Source organism: Mytilus californianus, unplaced genomic scaffold, assembly GCF_021869535.1.
Source record: "Mytilus californianus isolate M0D057914Y unplaced genomic scaffold, xbMytCali1.0.p SCAF_5, whole genome shotgun sequence".
Lineage (NCBI taxonomy): Eukaryota > Metazoa > Mollusca > Bivalvia > Mytilida > Mytilidae > Mytilus > Mytilus californianus.
In genome coordinates, this window is record NW_026262701.1 from 109,192,474 (window position 1) to 109,215,825 (window position 23,352).

The following is a 23,352-nucleotide window of genomic DNA, read 5'->3' on the forward strand; positions in this document are numbered from 1 at the left end:
AACGGGTGAGTACACAGTGATGGCAGATTCGGTACGGTCAGTACATTATGATTAAAATATTTTTGAAAGAATTTTTTTTTGTAGAAACCCAGACTATATGTTGCCCCTTAGATGTTTTTTTGTTATTTTTGTCATTGGGTTTCTGTATCATTGGTTTATATACAGCATCTCCTTTTATTCATAAATAATCGAAGAACCACGCTATTTTGGCAACAATAGCTTACCAATATTCAAATCTCATAAATCGATTAGGAAGAAACAACTGAAGGTTACAAACAAAACTGAAGAAATCGCATGTACTCTAAAATGAGCAAGACCTGGTGCTTCCATAATATGGTAAGTGTCCCCAGCTATGCATTCGTCACCCGCCATGCGAATCCACACTCGGTCAACATTTTACAATCGGAAGCTAGTAGGACACAACCGGTTAAAATACAGATCAGACGACTAAGTTAGTATCTATAGATCTAAGACACCTCAGTTAAATACAGATCAGACGACTAAGTTAGTATCTATAGATCTAAGATACCTCAGTTAAATACAGATCAGACGACTATGTTAGTACCTATAGATCTAAGACACCTCAGTTAAATACAGATCAGACGACTATGTTAGTATCTATAGATGACACCTCAGTTAAATACAGATCAGACGACTATGTTAGTATCTATAGATCTAAGACACTTAAGTTAAATACAGATCAGACGACTATGATAGTATCTATAGATGACACCTCAGTTAAATACAGATCAGACGACTATGTTAGTATCTATAGATGACACCTCAGTTAAATACAGATCAGACGACTATGTTAGTATCTATAGATCTAAGACACCTCAGTTAAATACAGATCAGACGACTATGTTAGTATCTATAGATGACACCTCAGTTAAATACAGATCAGACGACTATGTTAGTATCTATAGATCTAAGACACCTCAGTTAAATACAGATCAGACGACTATGTTAGTATCTATAGATGACACGTCAGTTAAATACAGATCAGACGACTATGTTAGTATCTATAGATCTAAGACACCTCAGTTATATACAGATCAGACGACTATGTTAGTATCTATAGATCTAAGACACCTCAGTTAAATACAGATCAGACGACTATGTTAGTATCTATAGATCTAAGACACCTCAGTTAAATACAGATCAGACGACTATGCTATAATCTATAGATCTAAGACACCTCAGTTAAATACAGATCAGACGACTATGCTAGTATCTATAGATCTACGACACCTCAGTTAAATACAGATCAGACGACTATGCTATAATCTATAGATCTAAGACACCTCAGTTAAATACAGATCAGACGACTATGTTAGTATCTATAGATCTAAGACACCTCAGTTAAATACAGATCAGACGACTATGCTAGTATCTATAGATCTAAGACACCTCAGTTAAATACAGATCAGACGACTATGCTAGTATCTATAGATCTAAGACACTTAAGTTAAATACAGATCAGACGACTATGCTAGTATCTATAGATGACACCTCAGTTAAATACAGATCAGACGACTATGTTAGTATCTATAGATCTAAGACACCTCAGTTAAATACAGATCAGACGACTATGCTAGTATCTATAGATCTTAGACACTTAAGTTAAATACAGATCAGACGACTATGCTAGTATCTATAGATGACACCTCAGTTAAATACAGATCAGACGACTATGTTAGTATCTATAGATCTAAGACACCTCAGTTAAATACAGATCAGACGACTATGTTAGTATCTATAGATCTAAGACACCTCAGTTAAATACAGATCGGACGACTATGTTAGTATCTATAGATCTAAGACACATCAGTTAAATACAGATCGGACGACTATGCTAGTGTCTATAGATCTAAGACACCTCAGTTAAATACAGATCGGACGACTATGTTAGTATCTATAGATCTAAGACACCTCAGTTAAATACAGATCGGACGACTATGTTAGTATCTATAGATCTAAGACACCTCAGTTAAATACAGATCGGACGACTATGCTAGTATCTATAGATCTAAGACACCTCAGTTAAATACAGATCAGACGACTATGCTAGTATCTATAGATCTAAGACACATCAGTTAAATACAGATCAGACGACTATGTTAGTATCTATAGATCTAAGACACCTCAGTTAGATACAGATCAGACGACCATGCTAGTATCTATAGATCTAAGACACCTCAGTTAAATACAGATCAGACGACTATGCTAGTATCTATAGATCTAAGACACCTCAGTTAAATACAGATCAGACGACTATGCTAGTATCTATAGATCTACGACACCTCAGTTAAATACAGATCAGACGACTATGCTATAATCTATAGATCTAAGACACCTCAGTTAAATACAGATCAGACGACTATGCTAGTATCTATAGATCTACGACACCTCAGTTAAATACAGATCAGACGACTATGCTATAATCTATAGATCTAAGACACCTCAGTTAAATACAGATCAGACGACTATGTTAGTATCTATAGATCTAAGACACCTCAGTTAAATACAGATCAGACGACTATGCTAGTATCTATAGATCTAAGACACCTCAGTTAAATACAGATCAGACGACTATGCTAGTATCTATAGATCTAAGACACTTAAGTTAAATACAGATCAGACGACTATGCTAGTATCTATAGATGACACCTCAGTTAAATACAGATCAGACGACTATGTTAGTATCTATAGATCTAAGACACCTCAGTTAAATACAGATCAGACGACTATGCTAGTATCTATAGATCTTAGACACTTAAGTTAAATACAGATCAGACGACTATGCTAGTATCTATAGATGACACCTCAGTTAAATACAGATCAGACGACTATGTTAGTATCTATAGATCTAAGACACCTCAGTTAAATACAGATCAGACGACTATGTTAGTATCTATAGATCTAAGACACCTCAGTTAAATACAGATCGGACGACTATGTTAGTATCTATAGATCTAAGACACATCAGTTAAATACAGATCGGACGACTATGCTAGTGTCTATAGATCTAAGACACCTCAGTTAAATACAGATCGGACGACTATGTTAGTATCTATAGATCTAAGACACCTCAGTTAAATACAGATCGGACGACTATGTTAGTATCTATAGATCTAAGACACCTCAGTTAAATACAGATCGGACGACTATGCTAGTATCTATAGATCTAAGACACCTCAGTTAAATACAGATCAGACGACTATGCTAGTATCTATAGATCTAAGACACATCAGTTAAATACAGATCAGACGACTATGTTAGTATCTATAGATCTAAGACACCTCAGTTAGATACAGATCAGACGACCATGCTAGTATCTATAGATCTAAGACACCTCAGTTAAATACAGATCAGACGACTATGCTAGTATCTATAGATCTAAGACACCTCAGTTAAATACAGATCGGACGACTATGTTAGTATCTATAGATCTAAGACACATCAGTTAAATACAGATCGGACGACTATGCTAGTGTCTATAGATCTAAGACACCTCAGTTAAATACAGATCGGACGACTATGTTAGTATCTATAGATCTAAGACACCTCAGTTAAATACAGATCGGACGACTATGTTAGTATCTATAGATCTAAGACACCTCAGTTAAATACAGATCGGACGACTATGCTAGTATCTATAGATCTAAGACACCTCAGTTAAATACAGATCAGACGACTATGCTAGTATCTATAGATCTAAGACACATCAGTTAAATACAGATCAGACGACTATGTTAGTATCTATAGATCTAAGACACCTCAGTTAGATACAGATCAGACGACCATGCTAGTATCTATAGATCTAAGACACCTCAGTTAAATACAGATCAGACGACTATGCTAGTATCTATAGATCTAAGACACCTCAGTTAAATACAGATCAGACGACTATGTTAGTATCTATAGATCTAAGACACCTCAGTTAAATACAGATCAGATGACTATGCTAGTATCTATAGATCTAAGACAACTCAGTTAAATACAGATCAGACGACTATGCTGGTATCTATAGATCTAAGACACCTCAGTTAAATACAGATCAGACGACTATGCTAGTATCTATAGATCTAAGACACTTAAGTTAAACGTTCGTATAAAGGCTTATTAATATAGCATTATAAAGGAAATGTTCAAAGCAATTAGATGTCATTTCTAAACAAAATTCTGTTGATAGGTTTTCGAGAAGACGCCATATTTGAATTGAAAATGCGCTTTTACGTGCATTCTATAATTTATAGGACTTAGTTCACACATTTTAAACTGATTGTTTGGAGTATAAATGCTACATTCATGTATATCATTTTCATGATATCTAGATGCAGTTCAACGAGCTTTAAGTTCATACAAATTTACGAAACATCGCCCAATTACGTATACTTCGCCATCATACATTTACTGTATAAACATCGATTTCAATGGGCAGCCGCACGATACGTGTTTCATGTGATACTCCCAAGACCAAGAGTTTGGGAAGTTAAATATAAATTAAACATTCCAATGACATCAACACAAATTACTTTTCTATATATATATATGCAATTAATCAAATTTTAGGTTTGCAAGGTTTAATTTTGTGTTATCAGGAAAATACCTTAATACTGACCTTCCACACATTGTCGTTTAACTTAAATGTAACTATGATAGATCTATACCGATATTTTTTCTTTGGTATATATGTATACTATATCATGAAATTATCCTCTGATATTGTCTACCAATCACTAAGCTCGCAAAATCGAAAGTTTTAAACACATATTATTTTCTATTTGTTATTTTTTTCTTTATGTTTTAAACGTTAATTAATTGGCCTTTTGATTAACAGGTGTTCAATTTGTACTTTGGATCCGATATTGTAGTTAATCGGCCTTTTAATTTACAGGTGCCGATGGGTACTTTGTGTCCGATATTGTCTGTGATATATATTTTGGTGTTAAAGCTCCATGCTTTGGAGGAATGATGGCCTTAGACGGTTTAACAGGGAAGGAACTATGGCGCCATTATTCCATACACGAACTTTTCGGGATTAATTGTAATGAAGATTTAAACAATGACGGAATTCTTGACTGTACTGGAGGCGGAAGAGCTGGGGTAATATAAACATATGATAACTATGTTCTAGGGGTAATATAAACACATGATAACTATGTTCTAGGGGTAATATGAACATATGATAACTATGTTCTAGGGTTATATAAACATATGATAACTATGTTCTAGGGGTAATATGAACATATGATAACTATGTTCTAGGGGTAATATAAACATATGATAACTATGTTCTAGGGGTAATATGAACATATGCTAACTATGTTCTAGGGGTAAAATAAACATATGATAACTATATTCTAGAGGTAATATAAACATATGATAACTATGTTCTAGGGGTAATATAAACATATGATAACTATGTTCTAGGGGTAATATAAACATATGATAACTATGTTCTAGGGGTAATATGAACATATGATAACTATATTCTAGGGGTAATATAAACATATGATAACTATGTTCTAGGGGTAATATAAACATATGATAACTATGTTCTAGGAAAATCATCATGATGCATGAACGAAAGCAAAGTACGAAATCAAACGTTTGGGAAACTAAGTACATAAAACTTCTGTAGCATTAAGACATTAAGACCAAAAGGCGTTTTTTTATTCATGTGTTCACTTTTGGTAAGCTTGCGTTCGATAATTGATATTTCTGTTAAAGATGACAAAAGACGCCAACTCAAAAATTAAAATGCTCTTAAAATATTAAAATGAAACTTCTGATTGCGAGTTTGGTAATACAAAGGTTATAAGCTCTCTTGATTTTGATGATTTCAAAATATAGTACAAAGGACACTGTGGTTCTGATAACATTTTAAGGTAGTGATTTTTTGCAAGCATGCCGGGGATGTTCCATTGGTCCCATCTTACACTGTGTCCATATTGCAGTTTGTTTGATGTGGGACTGAAATGATCTGGAAAATTATTAAAGGGGCATTTACCATTAGCTACGAGATATAAAAAAAAATAAAATATGATTTGTTTTTGTTTTTTTTCAATCATTAGTTTAAGTGAAATAGTGAAATAATAATTCGCTTTTAGCAGCCAGTTTGGTTCAAATAAAGGCAACAGTAGTATACCGCTGTTCGAAATTCATAAATCGATTGAGAAAAAAACAAATCCGGGTTACAAACTAAAACTGAGGGAAACACATCAAATATAATAGGAGAACTACGACACAACAGAAACACAACATTAAAATGTAACACACACAGAAACGAACTATAATATAACAGTGGCCAATTTCCTGACTTGGTACAGGACATTTTTAGAAAAAAATGGTGAGTTGAACCTGGTTTTGTGGCTAGCCAAACCTCGCACTTTTATGGTAATGTTAAATATAACACTAAAATGACACCATTACATGACAGGAATGCAGTACAAATAAATGCAAGAACATTCGGGACAGAGAATTACGCAAATAAACAATACAATATAGTACATTTCGACAACTAAACAGAAACACGAAGTGAACAAAACACATTTTTGTTGAAATAAATTAAGAAACATTGCTGATGAATCATTCACTTGCAAGTGAATAGTTCGACCTCAATGAATCCGTATTAATGTGACTTTCAATTTAACCCCGTGTCTAGAGATGGTTTACGCATAAAGTAGGCGTGTACAGCTATTAAAAGGAAATTAATTTCAACATTGAAAGTGAAACATGGGTAAACCATTCGGTTGACTGATTCCATCCACAACAACTCATCTTATACAAGAAAAAACGACGATTAACATATTTTTTTAACCTATATGAAATCAAACAGACCTAGAAAAATCCAGTTACACGTCTTCGCTATCTATTTATATCTATATTTATGTTTATATCGGGTTATGTGACCGTCGGTATTATTCGGAGGTCATCTCGATGGTTGATTAGATTGCGTCTAGACTAAAATGCACACGAAATTCTGATACATATTATCGAGTCCACACATCGTAAATTGTTTATATTTGACTTTTTGTAATTTGGATGTATACGTTTTAGTATTTTGTAAATCAAATATGAGAATTTGAGTCAAATCGGTGAACATGAATTTGACAGCTTATGCTCTTTTAAGCAAAAGATTTCGTTATCACAAATTTATCAAAACCATAGATGTAAAGATTTGGTTTGAAATTTAGCTGTTCTTCGGCAACTTCATTAAAAGTGTTTCACATTCAGATTCTTATGGGTTAATATTGTTAATGAAGGTCGTAAATTGAAGTAATCTGTTATTTGTCCATTGTATAAACTGATTAGTTAATGTTATCTGGATAATATCGTTGCACGAACATTTTTCAATGGATATGTTGCATAGAAAAAGCTATGACAAATTTCAAAACTATACTTTAGAGGATTTAAAGAGATAGATCGACGAAACGAACCTTGATAGAATATGAAACAAAATCAAGTCATTACATCGTGTCTTTATTCTTATTATCATCTTTATCTCTCCGCATATTTAAAGCAAAAATTTGAAAAAAGCATTAATCTTCATTAAATGAGAAGCAGTGTACATCCAGAAACACATGATATCTCACTGCTTCAAGCGGAATAGAGATTCTTTTACAATTATTTATCAGATGGATTAGAGTCGTCAACTAGTGATGTAATTCACACGAACAAATGTTCAACCATTGCACAGTTTTAGTTTTTCTTCGAGCAGCTGTGTTTATTTTGCTCCCTTTGGTATCTTATATTGTTTTTTTTTAAATATCAAAGCTTGTCTTAACTTAATTAACTACTAATATAATGTTCAGGGCGTCTCAAAAAATGAAAACAACTATTTATTAATTTCATGTGTCCGAAGCGCTTTTCTGGATTTACCTTCATCAGGAACGCTCAAAGCCAAATATTTGATAGCCAAGGATGTATAAGAACCAAAACAGTTGAAGAAGTATACGATCCAATTGAACCTAAAAAGAATAGCCAAATCCATCTAAGGTCTTCATTGCCTAAGGGAGTTGGAACCTTAGTTTCTTAATATTTTTCAAATTATAAACGGACAATATAAGAAAGGTTTGTTATAAATCATATCAGTCCCGAAGTTCATACTAATGAGCTGATGATACCATTGGGGACTGATAGTTCACCAGCATGCGGTATGAACCCAGTGCTGTAAAAAACTTGAAAACAGCACTTTATAAATTTCATGCGTCCGAAGCACTTTTCTGGATTTACCTTCATCAGGAACGCTCAAAGCATTTGAGAACCAAGGAATTAAGAACCGAAACAGTTGAAGAGTAATATGACCAAAAATGACATAAAAATAATAATAGCCAATGGGCTTTTAATAATAGCCAATGGGTCTTTAATAATAGCCAATGGGTCTTTAATAATAGCCAATGAGTCTTTGATAATAGCCAATGGGTCTTTAATAAATGACATGCACTACATCTCCACATCTAAAATAAAATGTATAATACCTACAGGCATTTGATGCTGTCAGTGGGAAAGATGGAACCTTATTATGGACATTTGACAAACAGGAAGCTAAAAATGAAATAATGAATTTATATACGTCGCAAATTGTTAAAGACCTTGATGGAGATGGTGTTAGAGACATATTAGCCATTCACGGAGGAGATCCATTACAGGACCCAGGAAGTAAATTCCGACTGTCGGGGAGAATTGTGTTCTTTAGTGGGAAAACTGGAAAAGTACTACAATGGGTTGGAGTACCCGACGACAAGGAATCTTATTATTCTCCTCAAGTTTATCAATTAATAGACGGATTAGAAATAGTTTTATTTGGAACAGGAGGAGAAACACACGGTGGATCATTGTGGTATATTTCATTGGATAACCTTTACAAAGGAGAAATTGACAAGGTAACATAGCAGACAGAAGTCTGAAATAATAATTCATATTTTTTTTCAAAACCAAAACATTTGATCATATATCGAAATAAAAAAGTCAACTGTACCACTAAAGATTCCAACATTATGAATCAAAGGTGATGCTGGTTATAATGTAATGTAATGAGACAGACCCTCCCACCATCACCCCAAAATTGTAAAATAAATTCTAGGAGAGCAGTGCAAAACAACAAATGCAGCTCGTCGAGATAAGACAAATAGAACTCTGCATTTCAAAATTCTACTTTCAGCTATAGAATTTCTAATTCATATTGTAACTCAACTGATTCATAAATCTATAAAATCTATAAAAATGTAGAGAAATTAGAGGCAACAGTAGTATGCCGACGTTTAAGTCACAATCCATAAACAAAATACAAATCAAGGTTAGAAAAAAGTCAAAGGTAATCACATAAACTGCCCATAAATGGATCAACATTGTAAGAGACTGGATAAATAAATTAGGATTGACCATCTATAAATTTGGACCGCAATACTAGCATTTTAATATTATCTATATAGTCTACTTTATCGGCAATCTGTACATTTTTCCTTTGATCCGACCGCCTCTCTTTAACTTTTTGTACAATCTTTTAAGTACCTTGAGTTATTTTTCAGGCACAAAAGATCTATTCGGATGAATTCAAAGGTGTAATGACACCACCAGTATTACTCGACCTAACGGGAGATGGCGTTGAAGATATTGTCATGGCAATGTTTAATTCTAGTGTTTTAGCAATAGATGGAATGTCATTCAAGGTCATATGGAATTACACACATCCAATGTCTGAGTCTTATAAGTAAGTATATCTTGTGATATGACACACCAAGATAAAAATAAATCTAGCTGATGAAAATTATATAGTTAATGTAGGACTCTATTCCCAAACCTTTGTTCTCAAACGTACCCGAAGAAGGGTCTCCAGTTACACGTGTCCCCAGCTCGTGTAGTGAACACGGAAATTGACATACATATGTTGATATTCCATCCGAGAAAATGATCCATTTTTCCTCGTTTATTTAAAGATTTGTTAATTATTCACATTATAATGACAGATGGTGCTATATCATGTATATGTTGTGTAAAAAGAAACGCTTGCATGGATTAATGTAGGAAGTAATTGATTTATAATTATGATAATAGAATAAAGAAGATGAGTTGATAAAAGTATCTTCGTTTTTTTCTTATACCTATTTTGCATCTGAAAATTGTCGCATAAAAAAAAATTTCGTTTTTTTTTTCGCCGAACAATTCACATTTTTCTGTTTTAATATAATATTTTCACTTTTAAATTAAATAAAATAGAAGTCGTTACAAACCTCAATGGAGTAATTCTAATATGAAATTACTACGCATTTCTTCACTGCAAATCTGTATAAAACAAATCAATATTTCAAATACTTAAATGTTAGCTCTTTTTGAAAAAAATCTTAATTTTTTTCCAACTCAGAAAGATTATTTTAAATCATAACAGAAGAGTTTTTCTTTCAATTTACGTCGACTACATCGCGTGACTTTTGGTCTCATGACGTCCCTTGCTACTTTCTTAGTAGCAGTTTGTTCTAAGTATCTGGTTGAATAGAATGAAACTTTAAATTATTAAAGAGTGCCTTGGGCAAATTTGATAAATTTATAAATGTAATTGATTCTCAAAGACATCTTTTAGTCTGTAACGGCTGCAGATACTAGGGAAGTTGTTCAGCTGAAGTTGTTGCAAAAATTTTATACTGTGTAGGTGACTACATAACGTGAGAAATCTAGTAATAAACACTAATAATGTAACAGATGAAAATGGTTGTAAATATTTAAACATGTAGATTGCATATCAACATTAGCTTGGAGACAAAGGAACTCAATGTAGGCGGACTAATGAATTAAAGTTATATACTGTAAATCTATACTACATGGCAACCTAAACATATGTGCAAACAGTCGGTGATTTTATTCCTTGTAATGAAGTTCTAGCTGTATGTCTGGTATTTTATGTCGTGATAAAACTATTACGTTTGAGACGAGGCAGGTTTTAACCAATATTAAAAACTGAATAAAATATTAAATTAAGGGATGTATATGGTTTGAAAGTATTTGAATAAGGCATTTTAATAAAACTCCGAACTTACACAAATTATGATTTATTTTTATTTGCCCGAATATAGATAAACTATGTTATTAAGTGAAATGAAGCGACCCCTAGCCTTAATTTTACATTTTTGTTTTCAGTACGCCTGCGCCTGGTTATTACAATGAGGACGATATACCAGACTTTATGATTAAATACGCCAATGGTCCAGGATTTCCGTTATACTACTTTTCTGACGTAAGCATTTCATTCTTTATTGGCTTCCCATGGAAGTAGTAAAATTAATCTAAATCCAAATTACTAATATTTCACTGCATGATTAAGTTACAATTGAGTTATAAATTGATCATTACTACACTTGTCGCAATATTGAGGTTTATCAGATAATTGTTTAGTATAGGAATACAACAAGAATATATTTATATTGATCTGGAGTCCGACAAGAACATTTGGATGCTAACAAAATACATAAATGTCGAACCGTTAGTTTGTTCATGCACGAGTTAATGAAGTCTTCCAAATCATTACCCCAATGTGAATGTGATTGTTTCGTCATTATTCAACAGACTGAAAAAGAGAGGGAGAATATGCCAAAGCGGGGCAAGCAAAAACCCTAGAGACGAAGAGGGAGAATATGCCAAAGCGGGGCAAGCAAAAACCCTAGAGACGAAGAGGGAGAATATGCCAAAGCGGGGCAAGCAAAAACCCTAGAGACGAAGACCACTCAACAACACAATGGCCAAAAGAAAAACGATAGTAAGACAACACGAGAGTTCACAAAAGATTACACAGATATCTAAAGATTGAGCAATATGAATTCTACCAAAAAACGGGGGTCATCGCAAGGGGTCCCAAAGGGTTGGCAATCGAGGAATCGAGCGGACGTGATTGTTGCTACGCAGTGTCCGTAAAACTTTGGAAGATATAGCTAAGACTTTACCTTTAGGAACACTCAATTCAACAGCTGAACTGAAAAATAGGAACAGAAATTTTCTTTTATGTTGAGGTACATTGTATACCGAAATTCAACCTTCATCACCTCTTTCAAAATAAAGTGCAGAAATTTGTTTGTAACACAGGATCTTACTTTATTTTCAGTCAAACTATTTTACATACACAATACTTTGATATGTCTCCATTTGTACATGTCACTTTATAAAAGACAAAATGGGCAACCATTAATTTCCTATTATTTATCAATTTTCCATCAGGACAGTTTTTCTATAGAAGGAAATTAAGGAAATATTCTATTCTGTAAAAACCCCACGAATGGTACTTTTTTATAAAGATTTATAATGGTTTTAACTCAGGTATACCATTGTTTATCTTCAGACTACAATCTTAGATGGTAAAACTGGTCTTCCCCTAATAAACCCGGCTATGCGTGATTCTGTTGGAGCTCAATCATCTCCACTTGCAATAAGTGTAGAAGGATATGGCAATGATGTATTCTTATACTGGATGTCTGATTGTCTCAATTTTGAGGGAAAAGGAGGGACATTTGAATTTGTAAAAGGTAAGCGTTTATGAAGAACGACGCGTCGTGCACATCACTTATCTTTAACGTTATGCAATTATGAGTTTGTCGGAAAACTTTCCTTGCCGTTGTTTTACCCTATGACCGCTACATTTTTTGTATGAACGGCGTGTCGTACACGTTATTTTGTTTCGTTGTGCAAACAGTTGGAACTGAAAACTGAATTCTCAAAATAAATATATTGTCCACTCTTCAAAACTTACATATTAACTAACAGTCCTTGTCTCTTAATTTTGTCGCCAAACCTGAAGTTTGTATGGATATTGTCAAGTCACCTGATCAAAAAGTCTTGATTTGATTGCCAATGAGACAACTCTCCACCAAAGACCAAATGACGTAGAAGTTAACAACTATAGGTCACCGGAGGCCTTCAACCATTAACAAAACCCATACAGTATAGCAAAGGCCCATAAATGACAAATAAAAACAATTCAAACGAGAAAAAACTAACAGCCTGATTTATGTACAAAACAATACACGAAGTTTGTTAGGGTATCTTTCCTTTTCATATTCTAATCAGGGCCATATATGTCCCGCGCTCGATCGCCTGCCGAATATTATTTATTAGGTACGCTCAAGACCAACTGTTTTTGGACGAAACGACTTGAATCATATAAGATCAACTTTGCAAAATTTTGACCTCGAGCATCACCGAAGAGACATTTTAAATTATTGCAATGTGCATCTTGTGCAGTAAAGGAGTAGGCCCAGTGAGACCCCCTTTTGGCCCCAAAATATAGCAGTTTTACAAAATTGTTAAATGGTAAATTTTTAGCTATTTATTGGAAAGAAGAATACTTCTGTTACATAAATATGGGCTGTTTTTCACAATACAATGCACATGTATCGGGTATTATGTTGTGTCATCTGTACTATTATTTGCCTGTTTGTCTTTTTATTTTTGGCCATGGCGTTGTTGACATCAGTTTGTTTTCGATCTATGAGTTTGACTGTCCCTCTGGTATCTTTCGTCCCTCTTTTCTAATTAGAAACAAAGCCATGTTCTAATTACAATAAAACATGGGCTGACGTCACACATAGCCAGAAATTAGTAGTACTTTTGCTAATTAATATTCATAATATGTAAATGAGAATTGTACCACGTGATAATAGTTTGAACTGGACTGGCTTGATATCATTAAAATCTTTAAAACACGGATATAATAAGTTGCCCTTCACAGAGTCCTTGTTTATAATCACTCTGATATTTCCGTAAAGTCGTCAGGCCGTCAAATTTAGTGAATTTTTCGTGTTTTCGTGAATTTATTCTTCTTGAAATAGGGGCATTTTAACTTTACGTGGGAACCTAGAGTTCAACGACTACACATACAAGGTTTGGACTTGCTTATTCTTTGGACATTCAAGTTTCATCCCCGCAACCTGTTTTTGTAATGACCTTGTTAGCCAATTTTCAACACGAAGTTTGCAAATTTGACGTTTCAGCCATTTTAGCCTGTATTTTATACTGCAATGTTAAAAGACTCTCGCTTCGATTTTTAAAATAGCTCAGGAACCTTGATTTTTGCAACGACAGTCATTATGTTTCGTTTAAATGGTGTACATTGTTGTGTATATTTATTTTCTGTCCCTGCAACCTGTCTATCACTTAAATTAAAGTTAAAACAGACATTTTTTTTCAAAATTCCCTATCATTTCAATATAATTTCCGTGACCCGTATCCGATTTCTTTAGTATAATATTCAAATAAGCAACTTGATATGAACTTGAAATTGCAACGTCAGTTGTATTTTGAACAACGCCGGAGGTCGAAATGGATAGTTTTGTCTGTGTTGCTCGCTAGGAAATTAAATAAAATCATTCTAAAAGTAAGTTTACGTTTATATATTAATTTTTAGATCGTTCAACTGTTGATTTTCTATAACGTTTTTGGTTCATCAAATCAAAATGGCTGCCTTTTGGATGTGTATTATAGGTCCGCTTCGAAGTACAAAAGTTCTAAATATTCCTATCAGAATCGAAATAATTCTATCATGCCATGCTTTATGCTAATTTTAACATGGGTAGGCATTATATTTGTCAATATTTTACACCTCGCTAACGCTCGGCATAAAGATATTGATAAATATAATGCCTACCCATGTTAAAATGAGCATAAAGCATGGCATGAAAGAATTATTTCTTAACTAGCATCATTAAGTCATGCTAAATTACTGAAATCTTCAAAATTTTTGCATTTTGGTTAATTTTTAGACGGTTTCCGTCTGAAATGGAAGTGGCCGCATTTGTGTTCACTCTTAATATTTAAATGTAAGTTGTATTTGATGATAATACATAACATATATAAAGGTTGAGAATGGACACGGATGCGGCCACTTTCATTTTTGACAAAAACCATCTGAAAAGTGACATATTATGGCATATTTGATAGATTTTTCATATTTAAGCTTGAATTTGAGCGTCTTTAATCAGTTCAAATCTTTCACATAAACTAATTGAATCGACTAAAGTAGACACTTAACGTGAGGGTACCCACATTGCACCTATTTTGACAGTTTTTTCACCTACGTTTTTTTATGCTCCAAACAAAAGTTTCCATTCTGGGTTTATTTTGTAGATGTATCCTAATTTACTATATAGTTACACCGATTTAATTTTGAATCCATATTGAGTCATAGAAAAATGGGTCTATTTGACATCCAAACGATCCATGATTCTGTAATGGGGAGTACCCAAATTGCATCCATGCTTAAATTCACATCCTTAAAAATCGTATAACAGATGTTTTGTTCTATTTCTTCAAATATTTAGAACAATTTGACATTAGTCCATGCATACTATTCTTTTTTTAAGAAATGGATGCTTGTAACATATTTTATTTGCTCATTTTTAAAAGATGACCTTTTGTGAACGTCGCATGGCGACGTTTACGTAGATTTTACTTTTACAGTAAATACTTTATCTGTTGAGATATACTGTGAACGTTTTGTTCATTTTTAGATATATTTGCTTATGCTGAAATATATGTATAATGTCAAATCATACAAATACAAATTGTTTAGTGTCAAATAAAACTTGTAAGATTTCCGCAGCTATTTTTGTTCAGTAGGTGCAATTTGGGTACTCGGTGCAATTTGGGTACTGTGACGTTAAGTGTTTAAAAAGTGTCCAAAATCTTTCATCAGATGAACCTGAATTTTGAGGCCAAAATCGGCCCTTACCGAACCTACTCCTTTGTACCTTTTATGGTAATTGCAGTTACATCCTAGTATATTTACTATTACCAAATTTACAAACTGACAATATACAGTTTAAATAGTGTCACTTAACTGACGCCAATACCGATACCAACAAAAATACATCAAATATTTTTGAAATTAAAAATTTACATCTCAGAAAACAATGAAAAGTGTTTAAATCTGCAGGCGTTAATGACAACTTGTTTCTCAATATCCAATCAATGTTCGATTGTTCGAAAATACCATAAACCATTCGCATGGAAAAGTTGAAGCTTGTTAGTTTTTGATAATAAAAACCACATTTGTTTCAGGAACCAATGTTCATGAACAAAGTAGATCTGATTTCTGCCGTTTGAGATATAAAACCCAAGGATATAGCAAGATATATGCCATAAGCAAGAACACTCCCTCACCTGGGTCGACAGTCTACTATTCTAGTTAGTATAATTACTATTTATTGGTATAACAATGATAACACTCCCTCGCCTGGAACAACAGTCTACAATTCTAGTTAGTATAATTACTATTTATTGGTATAACAATGATAACACTCCCTCACCTGGAACAACAGTCTACTATTCTAGTTAGTATAATTACTATTTATTGGTAAAACAATGATACCCAATTTCATACCATTATTCTGAGTTCCTACCGTTACCTACGTATCTAAACAATAAAGGATACAATTAACACCGGTTGTACTTTAGCCTTCAAGAGCGGGTTTAAATTTTCCCACGAGTTTATTAAATAAATTGTTCAGTGTTAAGTTTTCATCTTTGTTTTTGTGTATAATTTCATCTTTATAAATTAATTGTTTTAGTCTTGTAATGCCCTCATGTCTTTTATTCTGTTTTATTTTTATTTCTAATGCTCCTCTTGTGTATTCTTCTGAAATTCAACCATTGTTTTATTACAACCCGTCAGTCTTGAGAATAGTAGTTTGCTTGATTAAATGTTTCCCTTTGCAAATTATGTTTTTGTAATCAGACGATATCTTGGCATAGCATATCGAACAAGGCTTAAAGAATTCAAGCGATATTTATGGGATATCACCTTGTTTATTATAAATCCTTTATAACAGTCGCTCGGGTTTTGTATTTTCAACATTAGTATTTATCCAACGGAATAAATGAGAGGTTTTAGATTTGACCGTCAGTCCTGGGAGTTTACAATTTATCGCCAATGGTCATATTCGCCTATTAGTCACTGCTTCAGAGCTGACCTTTATAAAAATAAGGAGATGTGGTATGATTGCCAATGAGACAACTATCCACCAAAGTTCAAATGAAGTGGGTGTAAGCAATTATAGGCAACCGTACGGCCTTCAACAATGAGAAAACCCATACCGCATAGTCGGCTATAAAAGGCCCCGACATGCAAAATATGAAACAATTCAATTGAGAAAACTAACGGCCTAATTTATAACAAAACAATTGACGAAAACCAAATATGACAGACATGAATCAACGACAACCACTGAATTACTGGATCCTGACTTGGGACAGGCACATAAAGAATGTGGCGGGGTTAAACATGTTTGTGAGCACTCAACCCTCCCCCTAACATGGAACAGCGGTGTAACAGCACAACAAAAGAACAAATATATATGATATAAAAATCAGTTGAAAAAGGCTTAAATCATCAGATCGATACAAAGCAGTAAAACATCAAACAAAACACAGACCAGACGTGGCAGGGTATTTATCCATCCTACATCCCTAACAACAAAAAAGACACTAAGTACAGATCTGAGATTACTCACAGTTACTGACAGCTAGTTCAAAACCAATAACAACTAATTAAAAAATTCATGTATCTAAGACTAAAATATCAATCAGTACACATCCAGCATCCAATGAACTTAGTGTAAAGACGTCATTAACAATCAGAGAAAAACATGACCTTGTGCAATGCCAAAATATAGGTATCGACAAATTGTAGTACCGTGAAAGTACATATGTGTATAACAATAATATTTAGTATGGTTTTAATTTACTGATAACAAAATCTATATTTATACCAATAAAAACAATATTCAAGGATTTAATTACAGTGTTGAGTTGGTAACCTTTTAGAATAAGTTTATTTAAATGATTGATAAGTTTACCCGGATCGTACCTAAATTTCCGGGCTCGGTTAACAATATCACCGTAAAATTAAGGATGTGTTATTTCGTTTTATTATATACTTAGTAGTAAATACAGATAAATTGTATGTGTAATACAATCATTGGCAAGCGTGCTGTATCAGCCACTCGTGATGATATCGATATCAGCACGGTTGCAAAGGCTTTATCACACCTTTATTAACCAACTTACTACAATATGTATAGAAATGCCCATGCTTAATAAATGGAAAATTTCGACAACTGGTCATTATGAACGGAGAAATTGCTACAGCCAGTCATTACGAAATCTCAGTCATGCATTACGAAACCACACCCGTGCATTACGAAATCACAGCCATGCATTATGAACAGACGAAACGGGACATCGATTAAATCAAAATGTCGTCTATTTCTTTAAATAAGTGACAACTTTTTTTTAATTTATGAAGGTTGAAAATCAACTAATATTCCATTATTTGAAAATAACAATTCAGTGACACATTGTTATATTGATTTATTTGTTTATGTTAATTAAAAAAATCAATGGTATTTTCATTCCTTATCTTCCATCATGTCCATGGGCACAGTAAGCCAATACAACATTATATATTTAGAGTTCTCTACAAGGCCTTCAACATTGGGATTCAAACTCAACAGACAACGGTTAACAGTAAATGCAAAAAGAATAATTGATATATGGTCTTTTCCAGTTGTCAAAAATGAAACTCAAAGAACAAGTGCGCACACATAAAAAACAATTACATCTAAAAAATAATGCCATGTTTTATGAACAAACACATATTTAATCATAAAATTTGTCAACAGAAGCATAAAAAACTCCTTAATATTAATTATGGACTCTGACTGTTCTTGAATGAAGTTGGTTAATAAAAGTTTCAATACATGGACTTTTTTATATTGGCCCTGTTACATGCCCTTGGTATTAATAATGGCCTCGGACAGTTGTAATGGCCCTCGGCGTTGCCTCGGGGCCATTACAACCATCCTTGGCCATTATTAATACCTCGGGCATGTTACAGGGCCAATATGAAAAAGTCTATACATTAATACTATATTAATCTGTATGACGTCACGTCATCGATTACAGTCACTGTTGCAAAGGCTTTATCAAACCCATAATCTGTATGACGTCATGTCAAACCTATAATCTGTATGACGTCATTTCAAACCTCCTTACCTGTATGAAGTCATTTCACATAAAAAAACATCTACGTGAGGTATATGTATATAATAAAGTGTATATGATATGGCTTTTTCAATATCACACACCGTATCAACCCTCAACCAATATAATCCCTCGAGCAGAGCTCTTGGGATTATATTGGTGTCTCGGGTTGATACGGATGTGATATTGAAAAAGCCATATGATATTCTCTATTGAAATAAGTTTTCTACAGGTACAGCCAAACTTGCAAACCAAATCTTTGTATCCATGAAAGAATTTAGTTGAGGTTTTAAGTAATTTGTGGTAACGAAACCCCTGACTTAATAGTTTACTAGTTATACATAGATTATGCTCATTAAAATCCAAAACGTCACTACAGACACGGGCATAGCGAACGAGTTGGGATATATAAACACCGTAAGACGGTGCCAAAGGAACATCACCGTCCAAAAAAAGAAAATTAACAATAGGGAACGAAACATCATCCCTTTTATCGTAAGATTTTGGTGTAAAACTGAAATGTCTAAATCTTGGAAAGGACATTTATTGCTCTTAATTTTTGATTTATTTAAGGTAAGTTCCTTTGAGTAAATTTCGGCAGTATATTTAGAGAATTCTTGATTATTTAACGAAAACAATATCATCAAGATAACGGTAAGTGTTGTTGAATTTATCATTTGAATGGAATTTAGACGGGTCTTTACTGAATTTAGTCATAAACTGTTATTTATAACAGTTCAAGAACAAGTCTGCTATTAAAGGGACACAATTGGTGCCCATAGGAATACCTACAATCCGTCGATAAACTTTATTGCCGAAACGTACATAAATGTTGTCAAGGAGAAAATTTGTTTTTTAATTGCATTTTGATTTATGATCAGTGTTTATGTAGTATTTTGAAAAATAGGATTCAAACTCTTGCAAATAAACTAATAGTAAAAAAATACGGTTTTGGTTATTCTTTATTTGTTCCTGTTGAAAATATGACTCATGGTATATCTTTGACTTTCCAAATTTTTCTAACTTACCGTTTCTAATAAAGAACATTTCAGAAAAATCAGTCGGAAATACAAAAGGAAGAATCAAAAGTCATGAATCGAAGAGAGACCGACCAAACCATGGCAAAAAACAAAAAAGACGAAAAGACTAACAAAGTATACAAAACTCTATATACCAACTAAAGACTGAGCAATACGAACCCAACAAAAAATTGAAGGGTAAGCAGGTCTTGCTCCATATGTGACATTCATTGTGTTACCCATGGTAAGTATAAATTCGGTGTTAAGTCTCATTTGGCGATGTCACAATCGAGGAAATGTGGCTACGGCAATGAAACACACACGTGGTCATCTCTGACACATAATTTATAACGGTCAACCAACTCATGACGGCGTCCCTAATACTTTTGAAGGGATGACTTCAACTTTACCACTATAATTCCCTTGTTCAATAGCCTCCTTGTAAGGAGCGATCCTCTTTCAAGAAAATCATGATAGGAAAAGCAGGATCTGGAATATTGTACCTACTGAGAGATAAATATTGCATATGCAGGCGCTGTTGGAATGTTATACACGGGGAGCTATGAAAATGTCGTTAAAAAAGGCCAAATACATGATAAAAATAAAGAATGAATAATTAATTTTGTCATATTGCAGCCTGTGATATGCAATTATATTTAACTGAGAAATGTATATGATAAATCACGAATACTATGCTGTGCAGTTAATACTGTCGTTGATTAACATCAGCATTGGAATTTACCCAGTGGTAGTAAATCAATCTCAAATATACCAAGCATTCTTTGTTTGAAGCGTTTTCTTGATTAACTCTCAGAGCCAACAGTTTCAAATATTAAAGAGGTATTCATATATATATACTCAGTAGCATGAGTTCGAATCCCGGCCAGGGAAGAACAAAAACAGATCTAACATTGTTGGGCTGTTATTTAGACGAATTATGTATACAGAATGTGTTTTCAGCCAAAAGCTTGTATCACCATCACTGTCAAAATCTGTCGTAGATTTGTCACTGGTTCAGACGTATATATATATAGATTCTACCACTGCATCGAGTGTGATACGATATTTATCCACTCGAGACAGTTAAATTTTCAAATTTAAAACGCGAGGCTCGCCGAGCGTTTTAAATATTTAAAATTTAACTGCCGAGAGTGGATAAATATCGTATTACACGAGATTTGGTGGTGGAATCTGTTTCTCTAATGATTTTCAAACAATACGCAGGCAAATTTATTCCTTCTTTTCGAATGATCTGCAAAAAGATGTGTTCTTTCTATGTGACGTCATCAGGCATGGTCACCTTTTTTCATGCCGTCACAATAGGATATTCAAAGGAAAGCAAGAAAATTCGACGTCATAATCGGATTTTGACCAATGAAGAACTGAGATCAAACGATCCACACGTTGTTTAAATTTTCTTTTATACAATGGGTGCAGAAAGGGATAAATTGACGAAGAATTAGAGAAATATATATATAACATTAATAATGAGGTAGACGTTTTACTACATTAGATATATTTTCACTTAGAAAACCATAAATTGTGTAATATAATATAAGAAGTCCATTAATGGACTTCTGATAATATGCAATGAGTAATTGAAGCTGATTGCATCTAATCAGTGTACAATATGTTAACGAAAATAAATGTTGTCAACACTCAAAAAAACAATTCACTTGATTTTTGCTGTTTAGTTTACATTTATTTACTTTATGTCTACTTAACATTTAGTTGACAGGAAAGAACTTGAACATTCGAAATGGGTGAATACTACGCAAGAAGCATTAAATTTCCTAAAGAAGCATCCAGAACACCAGAAAGATTATGAGTATTATAAACTGAATTCTGACCTGGACAAAAAAGAAGTATTTATAGATAGGTTTAAGGTATTGTGTCATTTATTATGTACTTTTTCTGATTTATTTTTGTTGATAGTTTTTCACCAGAAGTATTTGTTATACGACTGATTGAGATAATCAACATGTCTTAACAGAGGGCAAATAATTGTTTGCAATATGATGTGAATGCTGATGTATGTTGATGTACTTCTGACTATTAGATTTGATCATCAACTTACACACTTTGGTCGATATTTTGCAAGTGTTAAACGCTTTGAATTTTTAGTATCTCATTATTAATGTTAAGTGCATTTTTTTTAAAGCAATAAAACAAAAGATCATATGTGATTTTAAGAATCATCTTCTCTTGGACAGATGGTGCAGTCTTTTTTGATAAAAGCTAGTATGAAATCTAAATATTTACAATTGAATAACTTGGATCTTGACTGGTAGATATTATAGCTAACAAACATTGTAGTTATCAAGACTATAGTTGCATTATTGCAACAATCCCGTTAGGTATATCAAACACGTTTTTGTATTAGATTCAAGAAAGGCGAAGGATATCAAAGGGACATTCAAATTCACAAGTAGAAAATAAACTGACAACGCCATCGTTAAAAAGAAAAAGACAAACAAACAACAGTACACAAAATACAACACACAGAAAACCAAAGACTGAGCAACAATCAAAAACTGGGGGTGATCTTAGGTGCTCAGGAAGGATAAGCAGATCCTGCTCCACATGTGGCACCTATCGTGTTGCTCATGTTAGTACAAAATCGGTGATAAGTCTAATTCGGTAGGTCACATTCGGGGAAAAGGGGACGGGATTGTAGTATTGACAATTAGAACATATCCGTTGTCATCTGTGAAACGGATATTGTATAACGGTCAACCAACTCGTAAAGGCGTCAGTAAAATTAACAAAGGGACGACTTCAACTTCACCACTTGGAACTCTTGGCTTAATAGCTTCCTTGTGAGCAGCAACCCTTTATCAAGGAAATCATGATAGGAAATACAAGCTCTGGAATATCGTATCAACTGGGAGATATATACTCCGTATGTAGGCGCTGCTGGAATGGTGCTACATAGAAATGGGTAGTTTACAATTGGGAAGCTGAAATCATCTCTTTTGTAATATTTTAGTTACACAGATACCGTAAATTCAGAAACTATTGCCAGGTTTTTATTAATGCGAATAATGCGACTGGGTCAGTATCGCAATAATATGAACTAGCGTTCTGTCATCTGATACATATATCTGTATGCAGATTTGTTCTGACATCGCAATAATTGGTCTCGCCTTGTTGTCCATTCTTTAAAAATGGCAATATCAAATGCACACAATAATTTCTGAATTTACTGTAATCTTCGAACATACTTTAGTATTATTTGAAACGAATTAGTTTGTCTCATTTATTGTCAGATCTTTATATGCAATATAGAAATATCCATGTGCAAGTC

At 33.5% G+C, this 23,352-nt stretch overlaps 1 protein-coding gene and 1 long non-coding RNA gene across 2 annotated transcripts in view; one reads left to right on the forward strand and one right to left on the reverse strand.

The window, feature by feature from the left end:
- Positions 1–23,352, forward strand: part of LOC127700551 (uncharacterized) — a 33,228-nt gene that overhangs the window by 5,706 nt on the left and 4,170 nt on the right. Inside the window, exons 3-9 of the mRNA XM_052204092.1 lie at positions 4,901–5,109; positions 8,493–8,891; positions 9,537–9,718; positions 11,140–11,236; positions 12,332–12,515; positions 16,045–16,170; positions 21,777–21,931. Coding sequence (XP_052060052.1) covers positions 4,901–5,109; positions 8,493–8,891; positions 9,537–9,718; positions 11,140–11,236; positions 12,332–12,515; positions 16,045–16,170; positions 21,777–21,931 — 1,352 coding nt within the window. The remainder of the gene's footprint in view (positions 1–4,900; positions 5,110–8,492; positions 8,892–9,536; positions 9,719–11,139; positions 11,237–12,331; positions 12,516–16,044; positions 16,171–21,776; positions 21,932–23,352) is intronic.
- Positions 3,363–4,093, reverse strand: LOC127700568 (uncharacterized). Its single transcript, XR_007981644.1, has 3 exons — positions 4,045–4,093; positions 3,833–3,885; positions 3,363–3,408 (listed from the first exon to the last, which is right to left on the reverse strand). It is a non-coding gene; the product is annotated as an uncharacterized LOC127700568 (long non-coding RNA).